The following is a 25076-nucleotide window of genomic DNA, read 5'->3' on the forward strand; positions in this document are numbered from 1 at the left end:
ATAGGGACTACGACAAAACCGCGACGACGATAAAGGAGTAGAATCGACGGATGCGGCGACAGCGATATTGAACAGTAAAATAAAAGAGGTTCTTCTAGAGGCGAGAACGTTAAGGATACTAGACCGATGAATTGTTCTAAGACGCGTGCTGTCTACGTCTTAAAACAAACGGAACGTCGAGCGTCCTCCTGTCCGATCGAGTTTATACCCTCTACGTATATTATATACCGTACTTAAATATATATAGGTATTAGAACTCGGCGCCTTTCCGGTTGTTAATACTAAGGAGTCCGATGCGATAATTAAGGAGTCCGACGCGACGCTTAAGGAGTCCGACGCGATGTCTTTGTATAGATATCTTCTTCGAGACCTTTACGCTTTCCGTCTAGGTTAATTAGGCTGCCGACGATACCTTTGTTCGCGAAGTAGTAGTCGTTAATACTAAGGAGTCCGACGCGATTTACGCTTTCCGTCTAGGTTGATTAGGCTGCCGACGATGCCTTTGTTCGCGAAGTAGTAGTCGAAGATAATAGTACGAGGCTGTTATATAGTTGTTCGGGACTGTTATATAGTTGTATATAAGGAAGTACTCAAAAATGATAGTACGAGGCTGTTTTAGCAGGCCGAGAAGATTAAGCTAGACAGATATAATTGTTCTAAGACGTTTGCTATCTACGTCTTAAAACAATCCCGACGACGGTAATCAGGGTAGGTCAAAGATTACCTAAAGACATAATTGTTTTGAGACGTAGATAGCAAACGTCTTAGAACAATCCGAACGATAACAATTCCGACGACAATTCCGACGACAATTCCGACGACAATTCCGACGATAATCTAGATAAAGAAAACGCAATTGTTCTAAGACGTATACTACCTTACGCGGCCGACGATGCCGTTGTTTATATAGTAGTACTCTAATATTAGAATATAGTACTGTTTTAGCAGGCCGAGATAATAATAGTATAGTACTATATTAGCAGGCCGAGAAGAGGAGAGTACGGAGGGGGGAGGGGGATACCCGATTTGCGTTTTCCGTCTAGGTTGATTAGGCTACCGACTACGCCTTTGTTAGTAAAGTAGTACTCGAAGATAAGAGTTCGGGGCTGTTTAGTAGGCTAAGAAGATATTAATATAGGGCTGTTTCGGGAGGCCGAGCTAATTAAATAGCTTTGCTAGACGACGCCGTTGTTTATATAGTAGTACTCTAATGTTAGAATACAGTACTGTTTTAGCAGGCCGAGATAATAATAGTATAGTACTATATTAGCAGGCCGAGAAGAGGAGAGTATAGGGGAGGGAGGGAGGGCACCCGATTTGCGTTTTCCGTCTAGGCTAATAGGGCTGCCGACTACGCCTTTGTTAGCAAAGTAGTACTCGAAGATAAGAGTTCGAGGCTGTTTAGTAGGCTAAGAAGATATTAATATAGGGCTGTTTTAGCAGGCCGAGATAGGAGTACAGTACTGTTTTAGCAGGTTGAGATAATAATAGTATAGTGCTATATTAGCAGGCCGAGAAGATTAGGCAAGCCGAGAAGATAAGGCAGGCCGAGAGAATCGAATAGTTTTAAGATATATACTGTCTACGTCTTAGAACAATAGCTAATTGTTTTAAGACGTATACTGTCTACGTCTTAGAACAATAGCTAATTGTTTTGTAGACAGAACACGTCTCAAAACAACGCCGACAACTATACTTACGACAACTACTTACTACGACAACGACACTTACGACGATAACTATACTTACGATAGCCAAATTCGAGACAACTATACCTACGGCGATAACGACGACACCCCTAATATATAGAAGAACCGCGGAAACGCAATTGTTTTAAGAGGTATACTATCTACGTCTTAGAACAATGCCGACGACGACCCTTACGATAACGACCCTTACGACGACGACCCTTACGACGACGACCCTTACGACGACGACCCTTACGACGACGACCCTTACGACGACGACTCTCGGTATACGCATCTCAAAACAATTGCCGGTAAGCGTCGTAGTGTCTAGGTAGCGCTAACAATTGTTCTAAGATATATGCTATATACGTCTTAGAACAATTCTACTCGCGACGACCGTACTCGCGACGACTACTCGGCGTATACGTCTCAAAACAATTGCGCGAGGCATACGTCTTAGAACAATTCGACAAGCGACGACTACACTCGCGACGACTACACTCGCGACGACTATACTCGCGACGACTATACTCGCGACGACTATACTCGCGACGACTATACTTACTACACTCGCGACGACTACACTTAGCATACACGTCTCAAAACAATTCTACTCGCGATACCAAACTGCCGACGGCGTACGCGTCTTAAAACAATTGCGCAAGGCATACGTCTTAGAAAAATTCGACAAGCATTCTAACGATATTCGCGACGACTATACTCGCGACGACTATACTTAGCGTACACGTCTTATAACAATTCTACTCGCGACGACTATACTCGCGACAACTATACTCGCGACGACTATACTTAGTATATACGTCTTAGAACAATTCTACTCGCGACGACTATGCTCGCGACGACTATACTCGCGACGACTATACTTAGCATATACGTCTTATAACAATTCTACTCGCGACGACTATACTCGCGACGACTATGCTCGCGACGACTATACTCGCGACGACTATACTTAGTATATACGTCTTAGAACAATTCTACTCGCAACGACTATACTCGCGACGACTATACTCGCGACGACTACACTTAGTATATACGTCTTAGAACAATTCTACTCGCGACGACTATGCTCGCGACGACTATACTTGCAACGACTATACTCGCGACGACTATACTCGGCGTACGCGTCTTAGAACAATTCTACTTACGACGACTACACTCGGCGTACGCGTCTTAGAACAATTCTACTTACGACGACTACACTCGGTGTATACGTCTTAAAACAATTCTACTCGTAACGACTATACTCGGCGTACGCGTCTTAGAACAATTCGACGAGCCTTCTAACGATACTCGCGACGACTACACTTGCGACGACTACACTCGCGACGACTATACTCGCGACGACTATACTCGCGACGACTATACTCGCGACGACTACACTCGCGACGACTATACTCGCGACGACTATACTCGCGACGACTATACTCGCGACGACTATACTCGCGACGACTATACTTGCGACGACTATACTCGCGACGACTACACTTGCGACGACTATACTCGCGACGACTATACTCGCGACGACTATACTCGCGACGACTACACTCGGCGTACGCGTCTTAAAACAATTGCGCGAGGCATACGTCTCAAAACAATTGCGTAGGGTATATGTCTTAGAATAATTGCGCGAGGCATACGTACATGCTATTGATTGTTTTAAGACGTGTACTAGCTACGTCTCAGAACAATTCTTAGCGCTACCTAGTATATAAGGTAGATTTGGTCTACGTATCGATATAACGACAACGTAACGAGATATAACTATATACTTAGTAAGGACTAGGGATGGATTCCCTATATTAATCTTATCGAGTAGTCAAAATATACCGTTTCGAAATCGAGTAAGCCGTTGATCTTAGACTACAGTTCGAAATACTACTATTTTAAGAGGAAGACGTTAAGATACGGAAAGACTATTTATACAAACTATACTTATTAGACCTCTGCGAATTACCTCGTACTAATATATACGCTGTCCGATGTAGTTGTAGGTTTACGTACTATCGCCGTAATTCTCTTAGTATAGCTAGGTATTAGCGGTATGCGACAACTTAATAACGCGACGTCGTATCGATATAATTTTTGGTTTGCCGTACTCGTAGAGGATAGTAGTATTAGCGCCGGACATAATATTAGTATATCTTAGTATTACTATTAAGTTAGTCCGATACGTAAGGGAGCTTCTAGTATATATACGTAGCTTAGCTTCAGACCCTCTTAAGCGACGACCCTACGATACCCTAAAATTCAAGCCTAAGGCATCATTCGAGCTCCGAGGGTTAGAAAGGAGATAGCGATAAGTACAATACTAGAGTTCTTATCGCCTAGGAGGCTATAGAGGTTTCCTAAGCGCTTCTTAGTACTCTAACTTTATAGGAGATCCTTAGTAAAGACCGAGAGCAGACGAAAGATCTTATAGAACGGATTAGTAACTTAGATACGATTAGCGATAACGAGGGTAATGTAGTAGAGGAGCTAAGGCAATTAGTACGCCTAAGCTTCAAGCTTGCGTAAGAGTGCCTCCGGGATACTACGAGACGATTATAGGGAGATTGCTTTAAGCTTGTATAAAGTTTACCTACCGACTATATTTACCGACTATATTTCTTAAGATTCAAAATATTATAACTTCTAGTATAGCGTATATATAATCCTGAGTTTCTTTATTCAATTTAACTATAATCTTTACTTTCGTATCTATATCGGGTTTATATATAGTTTCTTTTCTTATACCTAGTCCAAATAAATCGCTTCCTCGCTCTCGTTAGGGTACCCGGTTTCTAGGTTTTTTATTTCTATATACGAAGATTCAATACCTAATAGGTACGCAATACCTACTAGGTTTCGCAATACCTACTAGGTTTGTACCTAACCCGATAGGTTGGGTATACCTAGCTAAATACCTATACCTATTAGGTATTGCCAATACCTAACCTACCCTATATACCTACTAGGGTAGGTTGTACCTATAATAAGGCCTAGCAATAGCTTTATCTACAAATCTAGCTAGTAAGATACCTAGCCGCGCCGGTAGTCGTATACTATTACTAGCGCCGGTTGCGGACAATAGTAGGGACACGCAGGCAAGTAACGAGCCAACAGCGCGCGGTAGCCGTAGTCGTAGCCGTAGTCGTAGTCGTAGCTCTCGTCGTACATCTCGTACGCGCGGTCCCTATAGCGATTCTCGTAGTAGTTCTGTTGCTACTCCGATTTCTACCGCTATAGAGAGTATAGCTATAGATAAAGAAGAGGAAGAGAGAGTAACTATCAAGTCTGCTCTATATAGGAAGCATAACATACGGCCAAACCTCTATACTAGTCTCTACTATCTAGCATTTATTGCTAAGTATAGTCTTGCTATAAACCTTAATGTTATAACTAGCGAGGAGTTCTACCGCATCCTGAAGGGTATAATCTACCTTACTAACTACTATAATCTAGAGCGTAATCTCCTCTAGCGAATTAATTTCGAGATAACTATTCGCTTTCTATTAATAGGAAGTATAGAGCAAACTAAGGGCCCTTTAGTTGACTAACTACGTCGTATTAACTCTAACTGTCTAGGGCTCTTCGACAGGCTTCTACCGCAATCCGAGCGTACTGTCCTCTAGCGTAATGTCCTTAGCGACGACCCCGAGGAAGCTATCGAGTACAACGCGATTCCGGAAAACGATGTATATTACACTAGTATTAAGTCTCGTAGTAAGCTAGCCGTCAAATAGGCCTACAAGACACTAGGCCTCCTAGCATTTAGCAAGGAAGCAAATAAGGAGCTAGCTCGTTTACTCTTAGCTACGTTTACGAAGGACTATAACCGACCAAATGTAACCGCTTTCTAGAGGGTACTATTTAAGTAGTAGAAGATAGTCTCTTTCGATAATCTATATACCGAGCGTCGTACGACCCTATATTGCGGAGACTTTATATACTTTAATACTGCGTCCGCTTAACCTAGCCTAGAGATTTTGTCGCTAGCGCCTATACGTATTAACCAAATCCTAACCTTAGATATAGGTACTAACAAGCAGTTCTACTTTCTAAAGATCTCCCTACTACAGCCTAATAGTATTAATTAAGTTACTAGCCTTAGTATATACAAGATTAGCGCCGACGCTCTTCTTATTAGCCTGCTAGTACTACGAGGCAAGAAGCAATAGGTTATACTAGTTAACGTAAGCGATAGGATTATATTCTCGGTCGGCCTATCTCTAGTTAAGGCGACAATAGGACAAGACCTATTGTATATTAACTAGGACTCTTCGTTCTTGATCTAACTATTATATATACGTATAATTCAATTGCTCTTATGTTTAATGTTCGTATCTACTTAGCTAATACGAACAGATAGCAATATATCCTCGAGCATATATAGTTCCTCTTCTACTCGACAACATCCTGTATATACGGTCTATATATATATCTAGTACTAGGCCCTTTCTAACTCTACGACTCTAGTCCGATACTATATAGTATTTCGGATACATATTCTAGACGCCGGATAGAACGATTAGACTATAGAGGACAAGCGGACAGGGCAGCTTAGATATACTAATACGATAGGTAACGGTTAGAGGTCGCGATAATAGATAGCAGTATATAGGTTTGAACACATTTATATTTAGACTAGACTCGGTATATATATCCGATACGGACCGAACCCTTCTATCGCGCTATAATTCTTATCTGCTTAATTCTTATATACGTAGTTTATAGGAGCATATATAGATATATTAACCTATACTACCTTTATACTACTGTATAATAATAGTTAGACTAGGTATATACGCTCGGATTAGACTCCCGCGATAGATAATCCATCTGCTTGATATAGGAATACGTATATTATTAGAAAACGTATACAAATATTAGGAGGTGTATATTTGACTATACGACGGAATTACCGTTTAGAAAATTTTACATGCTCAAACTACACTTACGTAAATATCTTTTTCTCGTAACTTAAAGCTATAGCGCTTTCTTTGTACAATACGATAGTATGTACTTAACGTACTATATAGAAGAATATACTTTATAGACGAGACGGACAAATATAAAAAGCGCTAGCAAAAATCGACGCGTAAGATGTAGCGTAAGAGAAACTCGATATATATAAAAATTTTTATATATAAGATTCTACAGACACGTAAGAGATAGCTTATGTTCTAACTTTTACTTGTAATATAACATATTGACGTACTACTCGTAACACGTAACACCTTATGAACTGACATATATCATTTTATAACAATACATAATAAGCGACGTAAAAGTACTGTAAATACATAGTGCACTAGTACCCCTCCTCCCCTTAATGTAGTCCCTATGGTCCTGACGTGCGGCTGGGCAAGGCGGGGAGAGCTTCCCTGAGGGGCACTCGATTGCGTAGAGTGTATTGCATCAGTCCTTACATACATGTACCTGGAATCATCATCATACATGTAACTGTCAATGAGGGCCCTATAAGACAGCCGTGACTACTCCAAGAACAATCACAATCGTCCACCGCACGATAGATCATACCATAATTCATCATGTCTCATTCTCTCTATACCGACGAGACCCCAGCGGACGTCAAGAACGCCAAAGGCCTCCATCTCATCACACAAAACACGCCCAATGGTCAAGCGGTCCAGATCTTTCTCGAGGAGTTGAAAGATGCGTATGGCACCGAGTGGACCACATCCGTCATTGATATCTCGTAAGCAAGATAACAACCACCTACCTGTACCTGTACTGTGTGCATCGTCTAAACTTCATTGTGCAGTACCAATGAGCAAAAGAAAGATTGGTTCTTGCGTCTAGATCCGAATGGTGAGTCCACAAGTACCAATGCTCGAGGATATTGTCTTTTGCCTTGAGCTCCATATTTGTAGAGTATAGAGGCACAGCGCCAGGGAGAAGTTGGGACAACTTCATGTGCTCGGTGTCTGACATCCATCATCACCACCACCGCAGGTCGAATTCCAGTCTTGGTAGACAACTCCCAGTCCCCACCCTTCACCGTCCACGAGACATCGGCCGAACTCTTTTACCTCCTCAAGTTCGCCGACAAACAAGACAAGTTTGGCTTTGCCGACGATCTTGAGCGCAATCAAGCTTTGCAGTGGACTTTGTAAGCTCAGCCGACTATACCCACCTATCCACACCCATACAACATAGGTACCGACCGGCACACCTCACTAACACAATGCTTGCCGCACCAAGCTTCTGGCATGGCTCTGGCGCTCCATACCAAGGCCAAGTCAACCACTTCACTCGTGCGGCGCCAGAAAAGATCCCCTACGCAATTACGCGTTTCCGCAACGAGACTCTGCGCGTCTTTGGCGTGCTGGAGATCCACCTGAGTGGCAAATACACCGGAGAGCCACGGGAGTATCTGGCAGGTAATGGAAAGGGGAAATATAGTATCGCTGATGTGAAGACTTGGTATGTCGTTTCGGTATGCTCAGCTGGTCACAGTCGGATCGCTGACTTTCACCCTTAGGCCATGGGTCAAGAACTGGGAGAAAAGTGGCTTTACCAAGGAGGAAGTGCAAGGTTTCCCACATCTTCTGAAGTGGATTGATCGTATTGCGGCGAGGCCTGCTGTGCAGAGGGGTATTGGAGGGGCGTATAATAAGAAGTAAGACTCCTTTCGTTGCGTGAGTTTGCCAACGGAATCCAGGCACAGACGAACCAATGCGATGTGTAGGGCGAAGCTATAGATTAAGTCGGCGACGACCTTACCTACATAGCTCTAGTCCCAGAATTCCGCATAGGGCAACACAGTCCCAAGCGTGAAGCTGGAAATGACACCTGCCATTGAGTGGAACGCAGTCATATACATGTGTGATCCTCTTCTTGGTGGATGTATACCTGTATTCCAATCCCGGCGTCCTTCAGTGACATGACATAGGCTGCTTTGCGCTGTTGTAGTTACGAATGTCAGGAGCCTTTTGATGGTGACAAGTATGGCGGACCTGCCACTGAGCCGGGACGTGCTTGGGAAGTCGGTGATTGAACAGTGTGCGAAGATTTGCTTCGGATCAGAGGTGTAGCGCGGCTCCGCGACATGAATGACCCTACCTCGCTACGTGGTTCACACTTACAGCCAACAAGCACGCTCGTGAATGAATTCTGGGGCAAAGTCTCCAGGCTGCATCATAAATCCGGATCGATATGCATTTTGAACTTCTTATTCGCCCTATCAGGTGCCCGGTACTCGAATTGATGTCCATGGAGCTCGAAGACGAGTGGCTTCCTCTTCTCTTCTCCACCTTCTTCCTCCTCCTCCTTCTCCTCCAACGGCACTTCAAACCTGAAGATAGTCTGCTCCTTGGGCACAATCTTCAACTCATTCCCTTTCGTGATAATTTCCAGTGTATGTTTCGTGTCCTTGACCACAATCCCGCGCAGGCTTACTCTGCTTGGACATCTGCTCCTTACAACCTCCACGAGAGCACCATGGTAGTCGGCGGTCACCAGCATGGGACCCGCGCCACTCGCATCGACGTATGTTTTGCCTGCTTTCAAGCCAAGGATCTCTCGCATGTAGTCGCACCACATACGATGCAGCGGCTCATAGATGGCGTACTTGCGCTGGTCCTTGGGGATCTCGTAGACGCATAATGCGCGTTTTTGCTTTGCGGAGAGAGGCTTTGGCTTCTTCGACTTTCGTTGTAATTTCTCTTTCTGGCGACGATCGTATTGACGCTTCGCGCGCGCGTTGATGCTCGGATCTGGTGAAGTGGGCCGCAGTAAAAGTGGAATCTTTTTGACCTTTTCGTTGAAGATTCTGCTGGCGGTTTCAGGCTCGTATGCGCGCTGGAGCAGCTCTTCGGCGATGTGTTCTGGGGGCTGTGCAGCCATGGTCGGGATAGATATGTGCTCACATGGTGGAATGTGGTGATGATATGACTGGCGGGAGAAATTGTGAGCTTGATAGAGGTTGCTGACTCAGCAGAACATTGAAAGTGAGCGAACGGGCACATCACATGAACAACACCTCCCCCCTCAACCTCTCGAGAACAAGCATACCTTACTTAGGTACCTAAGGTACTGTACCTTTCGTCCGGACCTTACTGCCAGCCATGGAGAACTTCCATGTGGATTCAATTCTACTTCATGTACTTACTACAGCTTAACCCAGCAAAATTACTAATTTCTATCCTCTTCACTGCATTCACACTCTCAAGCCACCATGTCCATCATAGAAAGGACCAACCCACTGAACCTCCAATACAAAATCTGCGTCGTAACAAATGCCTCCTCTCCTCTGGGCGTCGTGATCTGCAAGACTCTACTAAAGGCCAACGCCCTCGTCTTGGGCATTGACACACGTCCTCGAGATCACTCCCTCAATGCCGGACTGGGTACACATTTCCAGTTCGAACAAGTCGACATCAAAGAACTTGAAACGCCGAAAAAGATTATAGAAGCCTCTCAAGAGAAATTCGAGAGTCTGGGAGGCAAATTCGATGCGCTTATGAATCTTGTCGAGAAGGAAGATGATGATGATGATGTAGCAGGTATTGCAAACTTGACCAAAGCTATTGGAAATGTGATGAGGGAGACCGGGCAAGGTTCCATCATTACAGTGGCTCCTGGGAGTGTAAATGAAGTTGAAAGTCAGAGCAAAAGACAAATGGTCTGCGAAAGCTCCGCTCCGGAGAGAGAGAGTCCTCCATCTCATGCTAACGAATAAAATATATTCGAAAAAACCAGATCGACTTCGCCAAATCCCTCATGCAGCAATTCCAAGACAACAGCAATTCCATCAGAACCAACATCATCATACCAGAAGGTTCGTTCGTGTCCCAATTACATTTCCTATCGCGATTCTCCCTCTAACCACGTATACTGATCAAACCCACTAAAAACAGCAACAACAGCACCATCAGAAACCCAACAATCTACCCTCGCCTACCAAGAAGCTCAAACGCACATGACCGCTCTGATCAAGACAGAGGAAAAATCCGCGATACAATCTCAGCAGACTACTACTACTACTCCAGCAGAATTCTACAAAATCGCCAATTTGGTATTGTTTTTAGCAGGCGGTATGAGTGAGAATTTATCTGGCAAGATTTTCGGTCTGGATGGGTCGTGCCGGGAGTTGTAATAGTAGGTAGAGATAAAGAGAGAGAGAAAGGGGGGGGAGAGAGAAGGTTTCATATACAATACCTACATGTACCTACCTGATGTGTAAAAGAATGAACGTGAAGTGTCAGAAGAATCAAATGAAGTTGTAGGTGATGTAGAATACGCCACTAGACCATGCGGTGTCCATCTCTGGTCATTTGCTTCTGCTACATGGTCGGCGTATCAAATGTAAGGTAAATGTAGTTGATGACTTGCAACCTCATCGCACATCCAAGATAGCTTCTTGGTTGGGGTAGACAATTAATTCGCGGATAGCGGCTGACGGTAGTGAAGCAGAGTGGAAAAGAAAAGAGTTGGGGCGTGTGGGAGTCCACGCTGTTTGTTCCAATATACATTGATCTACGCATAGGTATCAAGACAAACGAGAAAATGTCAGAGGATGCTTGTCAACTAGCTACACCATGCAGTACTGTATCTCACATTCCGTTTGCCGATGAGGGAGCGTCTCATCAACTATTGTGCCTCCATTTTATCCAAGATGGCCCTGGTGAATTGGTGAGTAGTAGCCTCACCACCCATGTCGCGTGTTCGTGTCTTGCCCTCGGCGATAACATCATAGACTGCCTTGGAGATTCTGTTCGCATGGTCGTCAAGACCAAGATGTCTCAGCATCATGCTTCCGGAGAGAATGAGAGCAGTTGGGTTGGCCTGATCCTTGCCCTTGATATCAAGACCAACGTGACGGCATCCAGGCTCGAAAACGGCGACGTCACGACCCATGTTGCAGCCTGGTACGATGCCAGGGCCGCCGACAAGACCGGCACCAATGTTGGAGAGGATACCACCGTACAAGTTGGGCATGACCATGACGTCGAATTGTTGAGGCTTGGATACACACTGCATGGAGGCGTTGTCGACAATCATGTCGTTTGTCTCGATGGTAGGGTATTCCTCGCCGACCTTGCGGACCGTGTTGCGGAAGAGACCATCAGCCAACTTCATGATGTTGGCCTTGTGGATGCAAGTGACCTTGCGGCGGTTGTTGGCAAGCGCGAAGGAGAATGCGAACTTGGCGATACGCTCTGACTTGGCGCGGGTGATGATCTTGAGAGACTCGACGACTCCGGGAACGGACTGGTGCTCGAGACCGGAGTATTCTCCCTCGGTGTTCTCACGGATAATGCACAGATCGACGTTCTTATGCCGTGTCTCATAGCCGGGGATGTTCTTGATCAGGACGATCGAGGCGTAGATGTCGAGCTCTTGTCGGAGGGCGACATTGAAGGATTGGTGGCCGGATCGTGTGACGGGCGTGTGGAGGATACCCTTCAGGCCCAGCTTGTTGCGCTTGAGCGATGCAATGGATTCGCGGAAGAGCTCCTCCGAGTGCTTGTCGCCAGTTTCCATGCCCGACACATCGACCTGTTCCCACTCGACGGGCACGTTATCGGCCTTGAAGATGGTCTTGACCGACTCCGAAACTTCCGCACCAATACCGTCACCTGTTGCGCATCCCATTTAGTTCCTCTTGGGCGTTATCAGACGTCGGCTTTTTTTGCTTTTGCAGGCGCATACCTGGGATCAAGGTAACAGTGTACTTGCCACCAAACTTGGTGGGCTTGAAGATGTCCGACGACACGGTCGCGTATGCTGTTCCCTCAAGTCAGATTCTGCGTCGGCGGTATTCCACATCGGGTCGCTGCGTGTTCGCGTACATCGAGCGGCGATAGAAGGTGTTTGGATTGCATTGCTTCGGAGAGCCTGGAGAGAGTCGGGTCAGCGGTGTCATGTTCAGTTCTTCGCACGGGTGGACGCTTACCTGCACGGCGTGTCGGGAGAACATGTTGGGCGACTGGTGGGTGGTGGTGGTGGTGTTGGCAGAAGGACAGGAGGAGGACAGCACCGCAAGAGAGTTGAGCAGTTTAGGTAGTTCTAGTTCATATGCAGAAGCCGGCGCTCTTTCCCGGCTCGGATGGCATGGACTGCAGGGATCCACTTTCGTTTCCTTAAGCCGCCTCCTCCGAATCCTTCCATTGCTACCACTTCACTTCCTAACTCTCGACAACATCTCCCGCGAAACACACCTCATGACGAGCATATCTCTTCGAGTCACCAAGAATAAGACCATCCTACGAACACCCCTGACATCCTTCTTTTCCGCTCCCATCTCAGCCCAGAACATGTCATCCGCAACCAAGACCAAAGCTCCCCCCGTCATCGCCACCAGAACTTCAACCTGCCTCTGCAAATCCGTACAAATCGAAGTCACAGGCGAAGACAAGAATGCCGTTCTCTGCCACTGCGATAACTGTCGTCAAGCGAGCGGAAGCGCCTTTATGTACAACCACAGATTTATGAAATCCCACATCACCGTCTTGAAAGGCGAGAACTTGTTGAAGGTGTATGATGACAAAGCTACCAAGAGCGGTGCGACACTGTACAGGCACTTCTGTGGGAGTTGCGTAAGTTCTTGCTGCTTCCTCGAGCGGCTAAAGCTGTGAGTTTTCGATATAGTCATTTACAATGCGTTCGTAGGGCTCGCCATTATGGCTTTCCAATTCCGCCATAAAAGGCTTTGCGGCATTCAATATTGGCAATCTAGAAGGCGAGAAGAGACAGCCGTTTATGGAGCTTTTCAAGGAAGGCAAGCACAGCTGGGTCGGCGAGGTGACTGGTTCATCGAAGCTGTAACATCTTGCCATGACTGTGCATAGAAGCGATAAACAGCATCGCTTTTGATAACATGATGCTACGACAGATCTAATCTCCAATGCGAATGGTCTCTGAGGAGTGCCTGAGCGAGTAAACAAAGCGGAAAATACAAGTCACAGGTGAAATCCGAGCTAGTCACTAATAATGTCTTTGTTATTTCTATTCAAGCCCTTTTCAGGCATGTATGATTCACTCTTTGTCCATTGCGCACTAACTATTCGAAAAAGTTGTAATCGGCACAAAAACGCTGCTCACTCAAGAATCAGATGAGTATTGACCTCACTGGTCTGCCGGAAAGATGGAGCGACCAGAGCAGACGCACCATCTAATGCCCAAGTCGCACGAGTACAGTGCACTCCATCCAAACGATCCTCTAGACGACGACGATGACGCAGCAGCAGCAGGGAGTGAACCAACACCAACACGTCGGCAATCTTTCTGGCGCAATCGGCCCTGGTGGCAATGGATTGTACTTCTTCAACTCGCAAACATTTTGGTCTTTCTCGTGATAGAAAACAGGAAAGGCATCGCCCATCGAATTGCAAAAGCGCGCGACCCCATCGCTTCCTCCTGTAAGCGCATACCTCAACCCATGAATCCTATCCCTCACAATTCTCACTAACCACACCCCCCAGATCACGACCTATTCACCAAGAGAGAAGGCGTCGAATACCTCGGCATCAAAGAAGGCTACTGGACGCGCCTCCAAAACCAGACCTTCTGGAAATGGATGCTCCTCCCAAAGAACGGCATCGTAATGCTCCACAACAAACACCTCCCAGCTCTCGACCAAACACTCGCCAAACGCCCCACCACTCCCCCCTTACTACCTCCGGGAACAGAAAACCACAGCCTCTACCAAGTCGCCGTCTTCCACAGTCTCCACTGCCTCGAAATGATCCACAAACGCCTCCTTGACCCGTCTGGCTTCACTCCACGAGACTGCTCTGGACTAGAATGGGGCTTTGATGCAGAAGACGGGTATAATCAAACTCTGCAGACTGCTTGTCACATTCAACATTGTGTGGATTGGATTCGACAGGATATCATGTGTCTGGCGGATCCCACGTTGGAGCCGTTTGTGATTGCGGATGAGGTGCGGTTTGAGCCGGAATATCACCAATGTAGAAGTTTTGAGAATGTGAGGAGTTGGGCGCAGAGGAATGAATATCCGGGGAGTATGGCTAGTTTGCAGGCTTTTGGGTGATGGAACTCTGGAATCAAGACATATAAGTAGAGGGGGAGAGAGAAGGTTGGAAGAGAATTAATTGTTGTGCTTCTTGATGAGATACGATAGGATGAAAAGTTAACATAAGATGAAAGGTTCTGCTTTCGCCGATATTATGATGCGGGTCAAGTTAGTGGAATCGGCCACCTTCGTATACCATGAGAATCTCGAAGGTGAAGTGAAATGGAGAGAGAGACCGGCCGGCGTCATCGGCCGCTCACTGGCCCCACAGCTCCACTTTGCGGAGGATCGGCGCTCCAATCCTACACAGCTCCATATATATTTCACTAAGGTATTTGGCGATGGTTCTTATGCTTACCAAGTGCATCGCAGCAGGCCATCACGATGGATCAAACCGACAGCAACAAGCGGCTGAAGACGTCGAGCGGAACGCCAATCAGCACTGCTGCACCGGCATCTGGCGCAGCAGGACTGCCAGCATATCATCCGCCGGCGGCGGCTCGAACTATTGGAGGACGAGACAGCGGTAGCAGCGGGTAAGCAGTAATCCATCAAATTATCACCAAACCGTGTCACAAGCACCAGCACATGGGCGCATAAGCACCAGCACCAGCACACAAGCACAAGCACAAGCACAAGCAATGTCGTTTGGTGGGAGTGGGAGTGGGAGTGCAAGTGATAAGGTCGAAGGTAGTGGTGGGCAGGCACTGGCACCGACACGGCATGTGCAAGCGAGTGGAGGCGAGCAACGAGGGAACGTGGAGGCGGCAGTAGTCGAGCGCGTGCATGGGAGAAAAGGAGGGGAGGGCGGGAAGGGGAGTCAATGGAAGGTTGAGATAGAAAGAAGAACGAGGAGATGAGATGAAGTCGCCGCACGCCATTGTCTTCGCACGCCCACGCAGATCACAAGCAACAACAAGAGCAAGAGCAAGAGCAAGAGCAAGAGCGAGAAAGAGCGAGAGCAAGAGCAAGCCACACAACACAACACAACTGCGCCTTCCCTCATCTCATCTCCCCTCCCCTCCCTCACCTCTCCTCACTTCACCTCACTGCAGTCCACCGCTCCCACCACTTCGCCCTACACCCACACTCCATCACCGCCACGTCGACACCGCCCACACCCCACCCATACTCCCCACTACTACCACCGCCGGGACTTGCCATCCATCATCACATAGCTCTCTATTCCTCCCCAGCATGCCTGCAGAGCGGCGCTCCAAGCGCACTGTCTCTAACCCAGCTGCCGCCGCGACACACTCGGCCCAGCCATACACTCGAACTAACGCGCGTATTATCAGCTCTTCGTCCTCAGCATCCGTCGCAGCACGCCCCGCCAACGGCAAGACCACATCCCTCCGTCTCACGGTCAAGGCACCGCCCAGCAAACTCAGGCAGGCCACTTCGGGCTCGAACATCCCGCCCAATCCATATGCAGATACGCCGAGCGAAAGTGACACCACCCCAGCCCCGCCACGACGCGCGGCACGAGCGACCCGCAATCCGCGAACTGTCGTCGACCCCGATAGTGACGATCTCGACGACGATCAGGACGCCGAGGGGGAAATCGAAGGGGGCGATGGCGACCAGGAGCTTCTCGCGCAAGAAGACAGCGAAGATGACGCGGAAGAAGAGGACGACGATGTGGACATGGACGATCACCCTCCCCCGCCTGTCATCACGCAAAAGACCGCGTCTGGTAAAGCGAAACCGACTGTCACTGTGACAGCACCCTCCCAAGGCGCGCTAAAATCTGTCGAAGCCAAGGAAACGGAAGATGACGATGACGAAGAGTTGTCTGAGCTAGAGTCTCAGGAAGAGGATGAGCTCGGGGGCAACGGCGACGACGAGGAAGACGAGCTGGATGATGATAGCGATGAGGATGACGATAACTCACGAAGCGCGACCCCTGATTTGTCAAAGCTCACAAAGCGCCAACGCGGAGTCATGGTCGAGTTTGAAGGCGCAGAAACGGGTGATTTGCTGGCATTGTCTAATGAAGCACTCAAGAAAAAGCACTTCACGGAAGAGGAGCATGTCCAGCGCAGAGCAGAGATGGCTCGACGCAGGAAGAATCTGTCCGACAAGCGCAACGAGGAGGAAAAGGTAGGCTCAGTCTGGTGAACCACTTACAGTGTGTCTCTACTGACATGTCACAGATGGAAACCATCAACAAACTGCTCCATAAACAAGCTCCAAAACGCCGGACTCGCGCTGAGATTGACGCTGCTCGTGCAGCCGAGGCCGGCGAAACTCCTCTTGCTGACCGCGACTCCAATGCTCTGAATCCAACTATGGTGCGCTGGGTCAACAAAAAGGAAGGCAGTCATGTTGTCGTACCGGAACTCTGGCAGAATTCGCCTGTTGGAGCATACTTTGGTCTGAGCAGCAAGGGAAACGGAAGTTTGATTGAGGAAGTTGCTGACTCCTAGGTGGGGACTTTCGGCGAGGCTGGCGAAGTATTTAATACGGACACCGGTCTGCCGCGTCATCATTTGGAGCATCATCATCTGGAGCAAAATGGGCCTGGTGTCAATCTGACGGCCGATCGCACACAGAACAATTGGTCTGAAGAGGTGAGCAGGCTCAGAACAGGACAGATAGATGCAGCTGATGATGACGAACAACCTCTTGATTATCTGAAGAATCCCTGGGAACCATACAACCCCGAGCGTTATATTTTACAGGCTGCCGCTGCTCAGGAACGAGCCCAACAGGCCGGACAGAGTCATAGGCCCAATGGTGGGGCGAAGCTGGAGGCAGGACCCGCAAATGTTTTCTCTGATGGGGATTTGCGGTTGTGGATGAAGCCGAAGAGACCTAAAGGATCCAAGCGGAAGAGATATCCATTTGCTGATTGTCAAACACGTCTGGGCAAGCAACGTGACAAGGATGATGAAGATGATGCGACACGAAAGCGGAGTCGTATGCTGAAAGACCTTGAGGCTGTTTCTGTTCAGTACAGCTCATTCACAATTAAGCATAGGAGGAGCAAGACTAGGTCCGGGAAAGTATAAGTCAAGAAACAAGAGCCGAAGAGGCGAAAAGGTAGGGAGTAAGGATCGGTACCGTAGCTAGATGAAGAAATGGTATACGCAAATTCTGGCTCCCGATCCTCTATATGAAAAAAAATACACGCTGAACAGAACGCCATCCTTTTCCAAATCATCACAAAAGGAAATCTATCAATCTCTTTCTCTCATACATTCTCTCCGCTCAGCAACGGAGGAGCATTGTAGTACCCCGTCTCCACCCGACTGGTATTCAGCCCTTCGCCCGCGAGCAGAGCAGCCTCTCCCCGCATGGCATCTTCGTCATCTTCGGGTGAACCCTCTCGACACGACCATCGATCCACGATGCGCAGCGTCTGTCGACTCCAAATCCTTCGCACCACGAGCAATCGCATCGGCACACATGCCACCACCAGTAAAGGAAACGCCGGACCGGCCGACGTCAGGGAGATGGCGAATGCGATGATTGCAATGGTGATTTGTAAGAGGGTGTAGGTGTGTATGGACCAGTATCCACGTCCGCATGGATTTGGGTTGGTGGTGGTGTTTGTGGGGGGGATGCAGTCTGCTGGTGGTGGTTGGCACACTTCTGGCTGGGGCTGTACTACTTGTATTTGTGGTTGTTGCGGTTGTTGTTGGTGCGGTAGGGATAGAGAAGGGAGTTGCGAAGACGGAGTGAGAATCCAAAAAAATCGTTTCAGTATAGGGTTTGTAGAAAGATTTTGGTAACCCATGAAAATAAACAGACCGGCGAGGACGCTGGTGGGTGTATAGCCCAACACACGTTGGAGCGGTGGAGACATGCAGGCGAGAATTGCTCCTGCGTGTAGGAATCGGGACCAGCGTTGTTCGCAGACGCGGGGTAGGGGTTGGTAAATGATTTTCTTTTCGCCCTGCTCGTTGACAGGCAGCATAATCTCCTCTTTCTCGTCGTCGGCGAAAGTGTGCATCAGACTTTCGGAGTGGAGAGGTGCTTGGGGGAGGAGGCCGTTGGCGGGTGGGATGCCTAGGATGCCGCAGATGGCGGTGGTGAGGCCGAGGAGCATGATTTCTAATGCGAAGCCGCTGGGTTTGCGCGTGCGGAAGCGTTGGGCGGTGCACATGATGGTGCTGATTTCGTGGTCGAAGAAGAAGAGGATGGTGACGATGGCGCCGGAGAGCATCGAGACTGCGATGTAGCCTGCAGGGAGATCCCAGAATTGGACAAAGAAGGTGGAACGTTCGGGCGAGGAGGGTGCAAATCGCTCACTGCTGGTGGACAGTCTGCCCTTCTCCAGGGCTTCGACGTCGCCCAGGTAGCCGATGCCGACGAAAAAGATGACTGCGATCGCAGTCGCGTACTGTCGAAGAAAAGACCGGACGTGTCTCGGAAAGAGAGGCGCCCACTTCTCCGCGGAGGAGAGTAAGAGCGCCAGAAGAAAGGTACCTACGCCATCGATCACGGAGTAGAGAAAAGCATCGAGAGGCATATCGGTGTGGCCCCTTCGGAACTCTTGGAATGCTTTGCTGAAGTATATGATCGATGTCAGGAGGCCGAAAATCTCGCAGGTGAAATCGGTGACATAAAGCATGGTCCATTCGTGGGCGTTGAAGATTGCGAGACACCATAGCATCCAACAGGTGTGGATCAATGTCCATGCCTGAAGGCTCAGTGGTCAGTAGCGTTCACGTTGGTAATCCAGTGCTGCTGCTGCTGCTGCACTTACCATGAAGGGAAGGAACGGGACGCCCATGGAGTCGGTTATCATGGTGTAGAGATTTTCTGCAATGACGGAAAACGGTCCCGTGACACCGAGTATGGTCAAGGGCTGGAGGGAAAAGAATGAAAAGATGACATTGCAGAGACCTGGTTTCGGGAGTGAGTACGTATGTAGATGCTTGGGGGGTTATCCAATCACGCATCGTTTACATACCGGTGCTGAATACAATCTCGATGGTGCCCCAGTTCTGACCCGTAGAGGCATATAGATCGCTTGCAAAGGTGATACCAGGCAGAAGATTGGTGAAGAAGACAAATATGGCACTTGCAATAATGACCTGGCTGAACGTTGTCCAGTCTGAACGATAGCGCTTGATGAGCTTTCCCACGTCTCTTTTCAGGAGTCGAAATGGTCGAAGGGATCCATCCGTGGCAGTGAATGTGGATCGTACTTTGGCTACGAAGCCTTGTTTTTTCTTTTTCGGTAGTGCTATGCTCTCGCGGTAGGCGTCGACGTCGCCATCGTCGCCAACGCGCCAGGAGATACGATTGTTGTATGCTGGTGCGGGAGACATCTGGATGAGGCGACGAGCAGAGACAATGGGACAAGATGGAGCGAGTGTGGATGTGGGCGATGTGGGCGTGCACAACGCCTCATATCTATGGCTCGCTCTCTACTGACCCGTCACTACTGGCATCTCTGGACAGCAGCAGACATCGTGCACTGAACGTCTGGCTGAAAGGGCTCCGCCTCTTACTCGCTTGGCGCGGGAGTGAGTACCCAGAGGCGTTTCAGAAGTGCATGCAAGTGAATTGCCATTTTCGACACACTGACAGACAGATTTGCTGCTGGATGAGTCTTGGCGAGGTTTGATCTTGTGAAGGAGACATGGAGGTGTCGTCGTCGCTGGCATGCCTTTGCTGCATTGAGAGGGCGAGCAAGGGCGGGTACTCCTTCTCCCTTTTGGAATGGTGTGCGAGCTTCCAATGCTTGATCTCAGTAATCTCAGAAGTGCCGTTGCTTGTCGCTCTTCCACGTCACGGCCGGCAGTCCATCAGCCACTACAGGACTGCTATTCTCATACGACGGAAGACAATACCGTAGACAAGCTCGTCGTAGGAAGACGTGGCCCTTGCGGCTGGGCAGCAGAGCCAACGCTTGGCGGCAGTAGGTACAGCTGCATTTCATTCACTTCACTCCTTCATGCAGTGCATGTAAGTGCATGGAAGTGTCCCAATGAGGCGGTGTTGTGATGATGGCAGTTGAGTTGGGTCATTTGGGTGCTGATGACCAGTGAACGAGGAACAGGGCGGTGACGACGACGAGGACGATTCACGATTGGAATCATTGCCAAGCAAAACACCGATCGACGTCGTACACCTTGTCGTCCCCCGCCTCTCTCAGAGAAGTCCTCCATTGACTGGATTTCCGCCCTCCGCCCCGCCGTCTCCCATATACAGCCACTCCATCAAGCATTTTCACATTTGCTTCAATGAGCACGCCAGGAGTCGAAACAGTATGTTGGTGTCGGTCTGCCCCTCCGCATCTTCGCGCCTAGGTAGATAACATAGAAATGTAGCAGCAGTCCGACTCGTCGAGAGCATATACAACTTCATCATACAACTTGTGGGCGCGGCCGCCGGCCATATACCTCTGCCCGTCGGCCACATCAGCCACTGGTGGTGACTAAGACTCTGTAGCCGCTGGCCCGCTGTGCAGCCTGTGCTATACCAACTTACCAAGAGGTACCCAAGGAGACGAGTGTCCCTAGACCCAGACGTCCACTAAGCCCGGATCAGCACGGTCACGGGGAAAAACAGAGCTGCTCCCTGGCAACAATAATCACCTTTTCTGTTCCATTACCTCCGGCGACGAGGGCGTTTAAAGTCACATCTCTGAGGCTCTCTTATTTTGGCTGGGGAGTCTTGGAGTAGACAGAGCAGAGTGAGCGTGCAGAAACACTGATCCCAGACAAGTCCACTACGACAACAGGCTGCAGATTATGATTCTTTGCCTGACGAAAAGTCTTGTTCATTGAGTATTACGTCTTGGCTGCCTGGCCTCCGTTCTCTTCTTGACCGTCGTAGCCGACCTTGACACGCCCATAGCGCAGGGAATATCCCTCTCTAGCTGCTCGTAGGTCTTGGCGTCAGCTGTATCTCTGCCTACTCAACAGTGTCAACACTGCAACAAAGGGGCCAGGACATGCATCAAAGCTACTGAAACGAGAACGGATGCACTACACGGACGCTGGACTCTCATTTTCGAAGCCTGCTGTATGATCTCGGGTCTCTGCGGGCATCAGAGAAGTCTGACCAATATAGACTCGGAATCTTTAAAGACACAGAGAACCAACAGGAAGGGCACGCTACGCTGAGCGGCAGAAGCATATATAATATAAGCTCGCCGTGGCACATACTGTGTGACTTTGACCACCGGTTTGGACGTGCAGTCACGAGTGACACCTGCGAACTATTCACATTATGGCCGAGGAGATCGATCTGGACACCAGTCGGATCACGCATTGGCGGTCCATCATCATACTCATCGTTTTCGTTTTGACCAGTAAGTGGTATTACATGGCAAGAATACTTGGCCATGCATCCGTAAGAATAGATTGGTGACTGATCTGAAGCCTCTCGCAGACCTTGTTGTGCTTTTTCCATTTCACATCCCCGTGTACATCCCGCGTGTGATTTGTGATGGCACTCGAAGCCTATTGCAAGCTGCTCGAATCATCTCTCCGGATGATGGTCCGAGAAGAGACACTACTGCTGATCATGGCAAGTTCGTACGAATGCGGCTCTCCATGAACTTCCTCACGGCGCCAGTCATTGCCGACCTGTTCCTCCTTGCCATTACCGCCATTGGACGGACAGAAGTGCGTGATGGCACTGTGGGCTCCAACCATATCGCTCCACTCGATATCATGGCATTCTTCATCAGCTTGGCATACATTGCCATTTCCATCGATGCCTCTGGCCTGATCAGGTTTCTGGCTTTCAAAGTGCTCCAAAGGGGTGGCAAACATGGCATTCGTCTCTATCTCTATCTTTACATCTTCTTCTTCACGCTCGCTAGCTTCGTGGGGAACGATCCAATCGTGCTCTCCGGCACAGCATTCCTCGCATACATGACGAGAGTCTCAAGGAACATCACAAATGCCAAGGCGTAAGTCATGCACTACCCTGTCTCTTTGTCTACGAAATGACTCCTGACCCGTGTGCGTTAGATGGATATATGCACAATTCGCGATGGCGAATGTCGGTTCCGCAGTCCTCGTTTCCTCAAACCCCACCAATTTGGTGCTCGCCGGCGCTTTCGGCATCAAGTTCATTGTCTACACGGCGAACATTATCGTTCCTGTGATCGTCACGGTTCTGATCCTCTTTCCCTGCTTGTTACTTCTGGTATTCCGTCAGGATGGTCTGGTTCCAAGAACAGTTGAGATGCATGAACTGCCTGAAAGCGCAAAACATGCTCCACCTGTGAATCCCAATATTCCCAGACCTGCTGGAAGTGACGAGGACGAAGAGCTGAAAGCGCTGTTGGAGATTATGCATCCTTACGTTGACAAGAAGAGCGCTGCGGTGGGCGTGACCGTCATGACTGTGACACTGGTTACCATATTAGTGCTCAATGCAACAGCCAAAACGGGCCACGAACACCCCGTCTTCTGGGTGACTGTGCCTGGGGCTGTCGTGATGCTTTGCTGGGACTTGTCGTATGGATGGAAACATCGACATGAGTCCAGACAGGCTGCCTCCGGAACGCCCACGTCGAACTCCACCACCGAACCTCCTAGTGAACTTCACTCCAGGAACGAAGAAGAAAAATCGGACTTTCAAGAGACTCTTGGAGGAGAAGACCCCGAGAAGATGACTATTGAGTTAGAGAAACCACCCCGACAAAGCGACGTCCCGCTCGCTTCGGTACCAAAAGAGTCCGAGAGCGTATCAGCACCTCCACTCGATTCCCGCACCATCACAAACACCACCACGAAGCAACGAAGCTTGCAGTCCATCATCGCTGATACGTGGAAATGGCTACGACAGACTTTCCCCACCACGACCGTGGTCGTACAGCATCTCCCTCTGAAACTGGTCCCGTTCGCTTTGGCAATGTTTGTCCTCGTCCAATCTCTCGTCACATCGGGCTGGGTGGCAACATTCGCATATGGATGGAGTCACTGGACGAGTAGGACAGGAGTCGTAGGATCTATCGGTGGCATGGCTTTTGTATCGGTCGTTTTGTGCAACGTAAGTTGATCTCCCTCTCCCTCTTTCTCTCTCTCTCTCTCCCCCCCTCTCTCTCTCGCACACGGAAATGAGGAAAAGAGAAAAGAAAAAAGAAAAAAGAAAAAAGAAAAGAGAAAAAAGAAAACTAACCCACCCCTCCAGTTCGCCGGAACCAACATCGGCACCGCAATCCTCATCTGCCGCGTCCTCCAATCCTGGGTCGAAATCCACTCTCGCAACGGCGACCCCATTTCGCAACGCATGTTCTGGGCGACTATCTACAGCATGGCTCTCGGCGTCAACTACGGCGCCTTCAGTACCGCCTTCAGTGCCTCTCTCGCCGGCATGCTGTGGAGGGACATTTTGGCGAGAAAACACATTTTCGTGAGTAGTCGGGATTTTGCAGTGACGAATTTGCCCATTATTACGATTGCGATGGTCGTGGGGTGTGTGGTGTTGATTGGGCAGGTGTATATTACGAGGGGGGAGGAGGCGTATATGGGGTAGATGGGGTCAGTGTGATGGATGGAGGGATGGATGGAGGGATGGGAAATAAAAATCTATGGGGGAAAGGAAGGAAGTGTCTGGAGCGTAGTCTGTAGTTGAGACTATAGATGTGCTGGTCGTAATCTGTAGTTGAGACTATAGATGTGCTGGTCGTAATCTGTAGTTGAGACTATGGATATGCTGAGGAAAAGATAGATGACTGATGATAAAAGTATACATGGCGGCTCTCTGCTTGCTCGCGCTTCTCTCTCTTTGTTCCTCTCCCTCTCCCTCTCTCTCTCTCTCCCTCTCTCTCTCTCTCTCTCTCATTGCCACATCCCCAACTAACCCCATCAACCTGATAGAAAACAAAAAGGAAAAGGAAAAACAAAAAGGAAAAACAAAAAGGAAAAAGAAAGAGAAAAGAAAAAGAAAAAAAGAAAGCCTTACCATACAATCCAACTTCATGGTCCTCCCCTTCATCACAAACCTACATCCATCCACCAACCCACTCCACTCCACCACTTCAAAAAAGAAAAACCGTCCCAAATCAAATTCCGTCCAAAAACAGGCAACTGAAACATCTTTTACAGCTAGGAGGGTACCTTTTTAGTTAGTCCAAACCGTCACAAACTGCCTCTACTTCTCTAGTCGCCGTTTTTGATTTTTGTTTTTGACAGCTAAGGGGCGGAGCCGGTTATGAGAAGGGAGGGATACGAGGTGGTTGCTGACTGGAGGGAGATTACCTACGTAATTGGTTTTGTTTTTTGTTAAAAGAGGTTGCGTTTTTGATGGGAGAAGGGCCCTAATGAAGGAGAGGGCCCTATGAGAGATGGGGATGAGGGGGATGATGTGTCTGTACTACAAATGTAGGAGGTAAATCTGGTCATCACATTGATGAGTGCCTTCACTCCGACTCGAGGACTTTTCAGGGTCCATTGAAGCTTTTC

At 48.6% G+C, this 25076-nt stretch overlaps 9 protein-coding genes across 9 annotated transcripts; 6 read left to right on the forward strand and 3 right to left on the reverse strand.

Annotated features, from left to right (window-relative positions):
• Positions 1-7171: 7171 nt before the first annotated feature.
• On the forward strand, positions 7172-9578 carry SEPMUDRAFT_165682 (glutathione S-transferase). Its single transcript, XM_016908183.1, has 5 exons — positions 7172-7410; positions 7477-7523; positions 7668-7824; positions 7917-8138; positions 8197-9578. The coding sequence occupies exons 1-5, from the start codon at positions 7244-7246 to the stop codon at positions 8336-8338; spliced, it is 735 nt and encodes a 244-aa protein (XP_016758086.1). The 5' UTR covers positions 7172-7243; the 3' UTR covers positions 8339-9578.
• On the reverse strand, positions 7550-9578 carry SEPMUDRAFT_127694 (RNase P/MRP, p29 subunit). The gene is made up of 2 exons (XM_016902167.1): positions 8197-9578; positions 7550-8138 (listed from the first exon to the last, which is right to left on the reverse strand). Exon 1 carries the CDS (start codon positions 9558-9560, stop codon positions 8853-8855), a length of 708 nt encoding a protein of 235 aa, XP_016758087.1. The 5' UTR covers positions 9561-9578; the 3' UTR covers positions 7550-8138; positions 8197-8852.
• Positions 9579-9891: 313 nt separating this feature from the next.
• On the forward strand, positions 9892-10812 carry SEPMUDRAFT_70948 (NAD(P)-binding protein; the record flags this gene model as incomplete). Its single annotated transcript, XM_016909922.1, has 3 exons — positions 9892-10338; positions 10416-10494; positions 10583-10812. The coding sequence occupies 3 exons, from the start codon at positions 9892-9894 to the stop codon at positions 10810-10812; spliced, it is 756 nt and encodes a 251-aa protein (XP_016758088.1).
• Positions 10813-11148: 336 nt separating this feature from the next.
• On the reverse strand, positions 11149-12698 carry SEPMUDRAFT_151049 (isocitrate dehydrogenase subunit 1 mitochondrial precursor). Its single transcript, XM_016906563.1, has 4 exons — positions 12613-12698; positions 12509-12554; positions 12369-12443; positions 11149-12295 (listed from the first exon to the last, which is right to left on the reverse strand). The coding sequence occupies exons 1-4, from the start codon at positions 12634-12636 to the stop codon at positions 11307-11309; spliced, it is 1134 nt and encodes a 377-aa protein (XP_016758089.1). The 5' UTR covers positions 12637-12698; the 3' UTR covers positions 11149-11306.
• Positions 12699-12870: 172 nt separating this feature from the next.
• Positions 12871-14036, forward strand: SEPMUDRAFT_151050 (uncharacterized protein). Its single transcript, XM_016906564.1, has 2 exons — positions 12871-13255; positions 13329-14036. Exons 1-2 carry the CDS (start codon positions 12881-12883, stop codon positions 13482-13484), a joined length of 531 nt encoding a protein of 176 aa, XP_016758090.1. The 5' UTR covers positions 12871-12880; the 3' UTR covers positions 13485-14036.
• A 346-nt stretch (positions 14037-14382) lies between these two features.
• SEPMUDRAFT_151051 (uncharacterized protein) lies at positions 14383-14799 on the forward strand. The gene has a single exon (XM_016906565.1). It carries the CDS (start codon positions 14401-14403, stop codon positions 14710-14712), a length of 312 nt encoding a protein of 103 aa, XP_016758091.1. The 5' UTR covers positions 14383-14400; the 3' UTR covers positions 14713-14799.
• Positions 14800-15078: 279 nt separating this feature from the next.
• On the forward strand, positions 15079-17775 carry SEPMUDRAFT_151052 (uncharacterized protein; the record flags this gene model as incomplete). The annotated part of the gene is made up of 4 exons (XM_016906566.1): positions 15079-15230; positions 15993-16797; positions 16851-17267; positions 17337-17775. 3 exons carry the CDS (start codon positions 15079-15081, stop codon positions 17121-17123), a joined length of 1230 nt encoding a protein of 409 aa, XP_016758092.1. The 3' UTR covers positions 17124-17267; positions 17337-17775.
• Positions 17776-17890: 115 nt separating this feature from the next.
• On the reverse strand, positions 17891-20145 carry SEPMUDRAFT_158183 (uncharacterized protein; the record flags this gene model as incomplete). Its single annotated transcript, XM_016907773.1, has 3 exons — positions 19616-20145; positions 19409-19548; positions 17891-19342 (listed from the first exon to the last, which is right to left on the reverse strand). The coding sequence occupies exons 1-3, from the start codon at positions 19974-19976 to the stop codon at positions 17891-17893; spliced, it is 1953 nt and encodes a 650-aa protein (XP_016758093.1). The 5' UTR covers positions 19977-20145.
• A 1290-nt stretch (positions 20146-21435) lies between these two features.
• On the forward strand, positions 21436-24190 carry SEPMUDRAFT_70961 (uncharacterized protein). The gene is made up of 4 exons (XM_016909923.1): positions 21436-21967; positions 22048-22573; positions 22635-23661; positions 23803-24190. Exons 1-4 carry the CDS (start codon positions 21886-21888, stop codon positions 24145-24147), a joined length of 1980 nt encoding a protein of 659 aa, XP_016758094.1. The 5' UTR covers positions 21436-21885; the 3' UTR covers positions 24148-24190.
• Positions 24191-25076: the final 886 nt, after the last annotated feature.

The sequence above is a fragment of the Sphaerulina musiva genome (assembly GCF_000320565.1).
Source record: "Sphaerulina musiva SO2202 unplaced genomic scaffold SEPMUscaffold_9, whole genome shotgun sequence".
NCBI classification, from domain to species: domain Eukaryota; kingdom Fungi; phylum Ascomycota; class Dothideomycetes; order Mycosphaerellales; family Mycosphaerellaceae; genus Sphaerulina; species Sphaerulina musiva.

What these genes read in the sequence shown, in the direction of transcription:
- SEPMUDRAFT_165682 (XM_016908183.1), top strand. Translation starts at nt 7,244, where the DNA reads ATGTCTCATTCTCTCTATACCGACGAGACCCCAGCGGACGTCAAGAAC. An exon ending in CTTGCGTCTAGATCCGAATG is followed by an intron (nt 7,524 to 7,667) that starts GTGAGTCCACAA and finishes CCACCACCGCAG; the next exon opens with GTCGAATTCCAGTCTTGGTA. An exon ending in ATCGCTGATGTGAAGACTTG is followed by an intron (nt 8,139 to 8,196) that starts GTATGTCGTTTC and finishes TTTCACCCTTAG; the next exon opens with GCCATGGGTCAAGAACTGGG.
- SEPMUDRAFT_127694 (XM_016902167.1), bottom strand. Translation starts at nt 9,560, where the DNA reads ATGGCTGCACAGCCCCCAGAACACATCGCCGAAGAGCTGCTCCAGCGC.
- SEPMUDRAFT_151049 (XM_016906563.1), bottom strand. Translation starts at nt 12,636, where the DNA reads ATGTTCTCCCGACACGCCGTGCAG. An exon ending in TCTCCCGACACGCCGTGCAG is followed by an intron (nt 12,555 to 12,612) that starts GTAAGCGTCCAC and finishes GACTCTCTCCAG; the next exon opens with GCTCTCCGAAGCAATGCAAT. An exon ending in CACTGTTACCTTGATCCCAG is followed by an intron (nt 12,296 to 12,368) that starts GTATGCGCCTGC and finishes GATGCGCAACAG; the next exon opens with GTGACGGTATTGGTGCGGAA.
- SEPMUDRAFT_151050 (XM_016906564.1), top strand. Translation starts at nt 12,881, where the DNA reads ATGACGAGCATATCTCTTCGAGTCACCAAGAATAAGACCATCCTACGA. An exon ending in GGCACTTCTGTGGGAGTTGC is followed by an intron (nt 13,256 to 13,328) that starts GTAAGTTCTTGC and finishes ATGCGTTCGTAG; the next exon opens with GGCTCGCCATTATGGCTTTC.
- SEPMUDRAFT_151051 (XM_016906565.1), top strand. Translation starts at nt 14,401, where the DNA reads ATGATCCACAAACGCCTCCTTGACCCGTCTGGCTTCACTCCACGAGAC.
- SEPMUDRAFT_70961 (XM_016909923.1), top strand. Translation starts at nt 21,886, where the DNA reads ATGGCCGAGGAGATCGATCTGGACACCAGTCGGATCACGCATTGGCGG. An exon ending in AACATCACAAATGCCAAGGC is followed by an intron (nt 22,574 to 22,634) that starts GTAAGTCATGCA and finishes CGTGTGCGTTAG; the next exon opens with ATGGATATATGCACAATTCG. An exon ending in TATCGGTCGTTTTGTGCAAC is followed by an intron (nt 23,662 to 23,802) that starts GTAAGTTGATCT and finishes CCACCCCTCCAG; the next exon opens with TTCGCCGGAACCAACATCGG.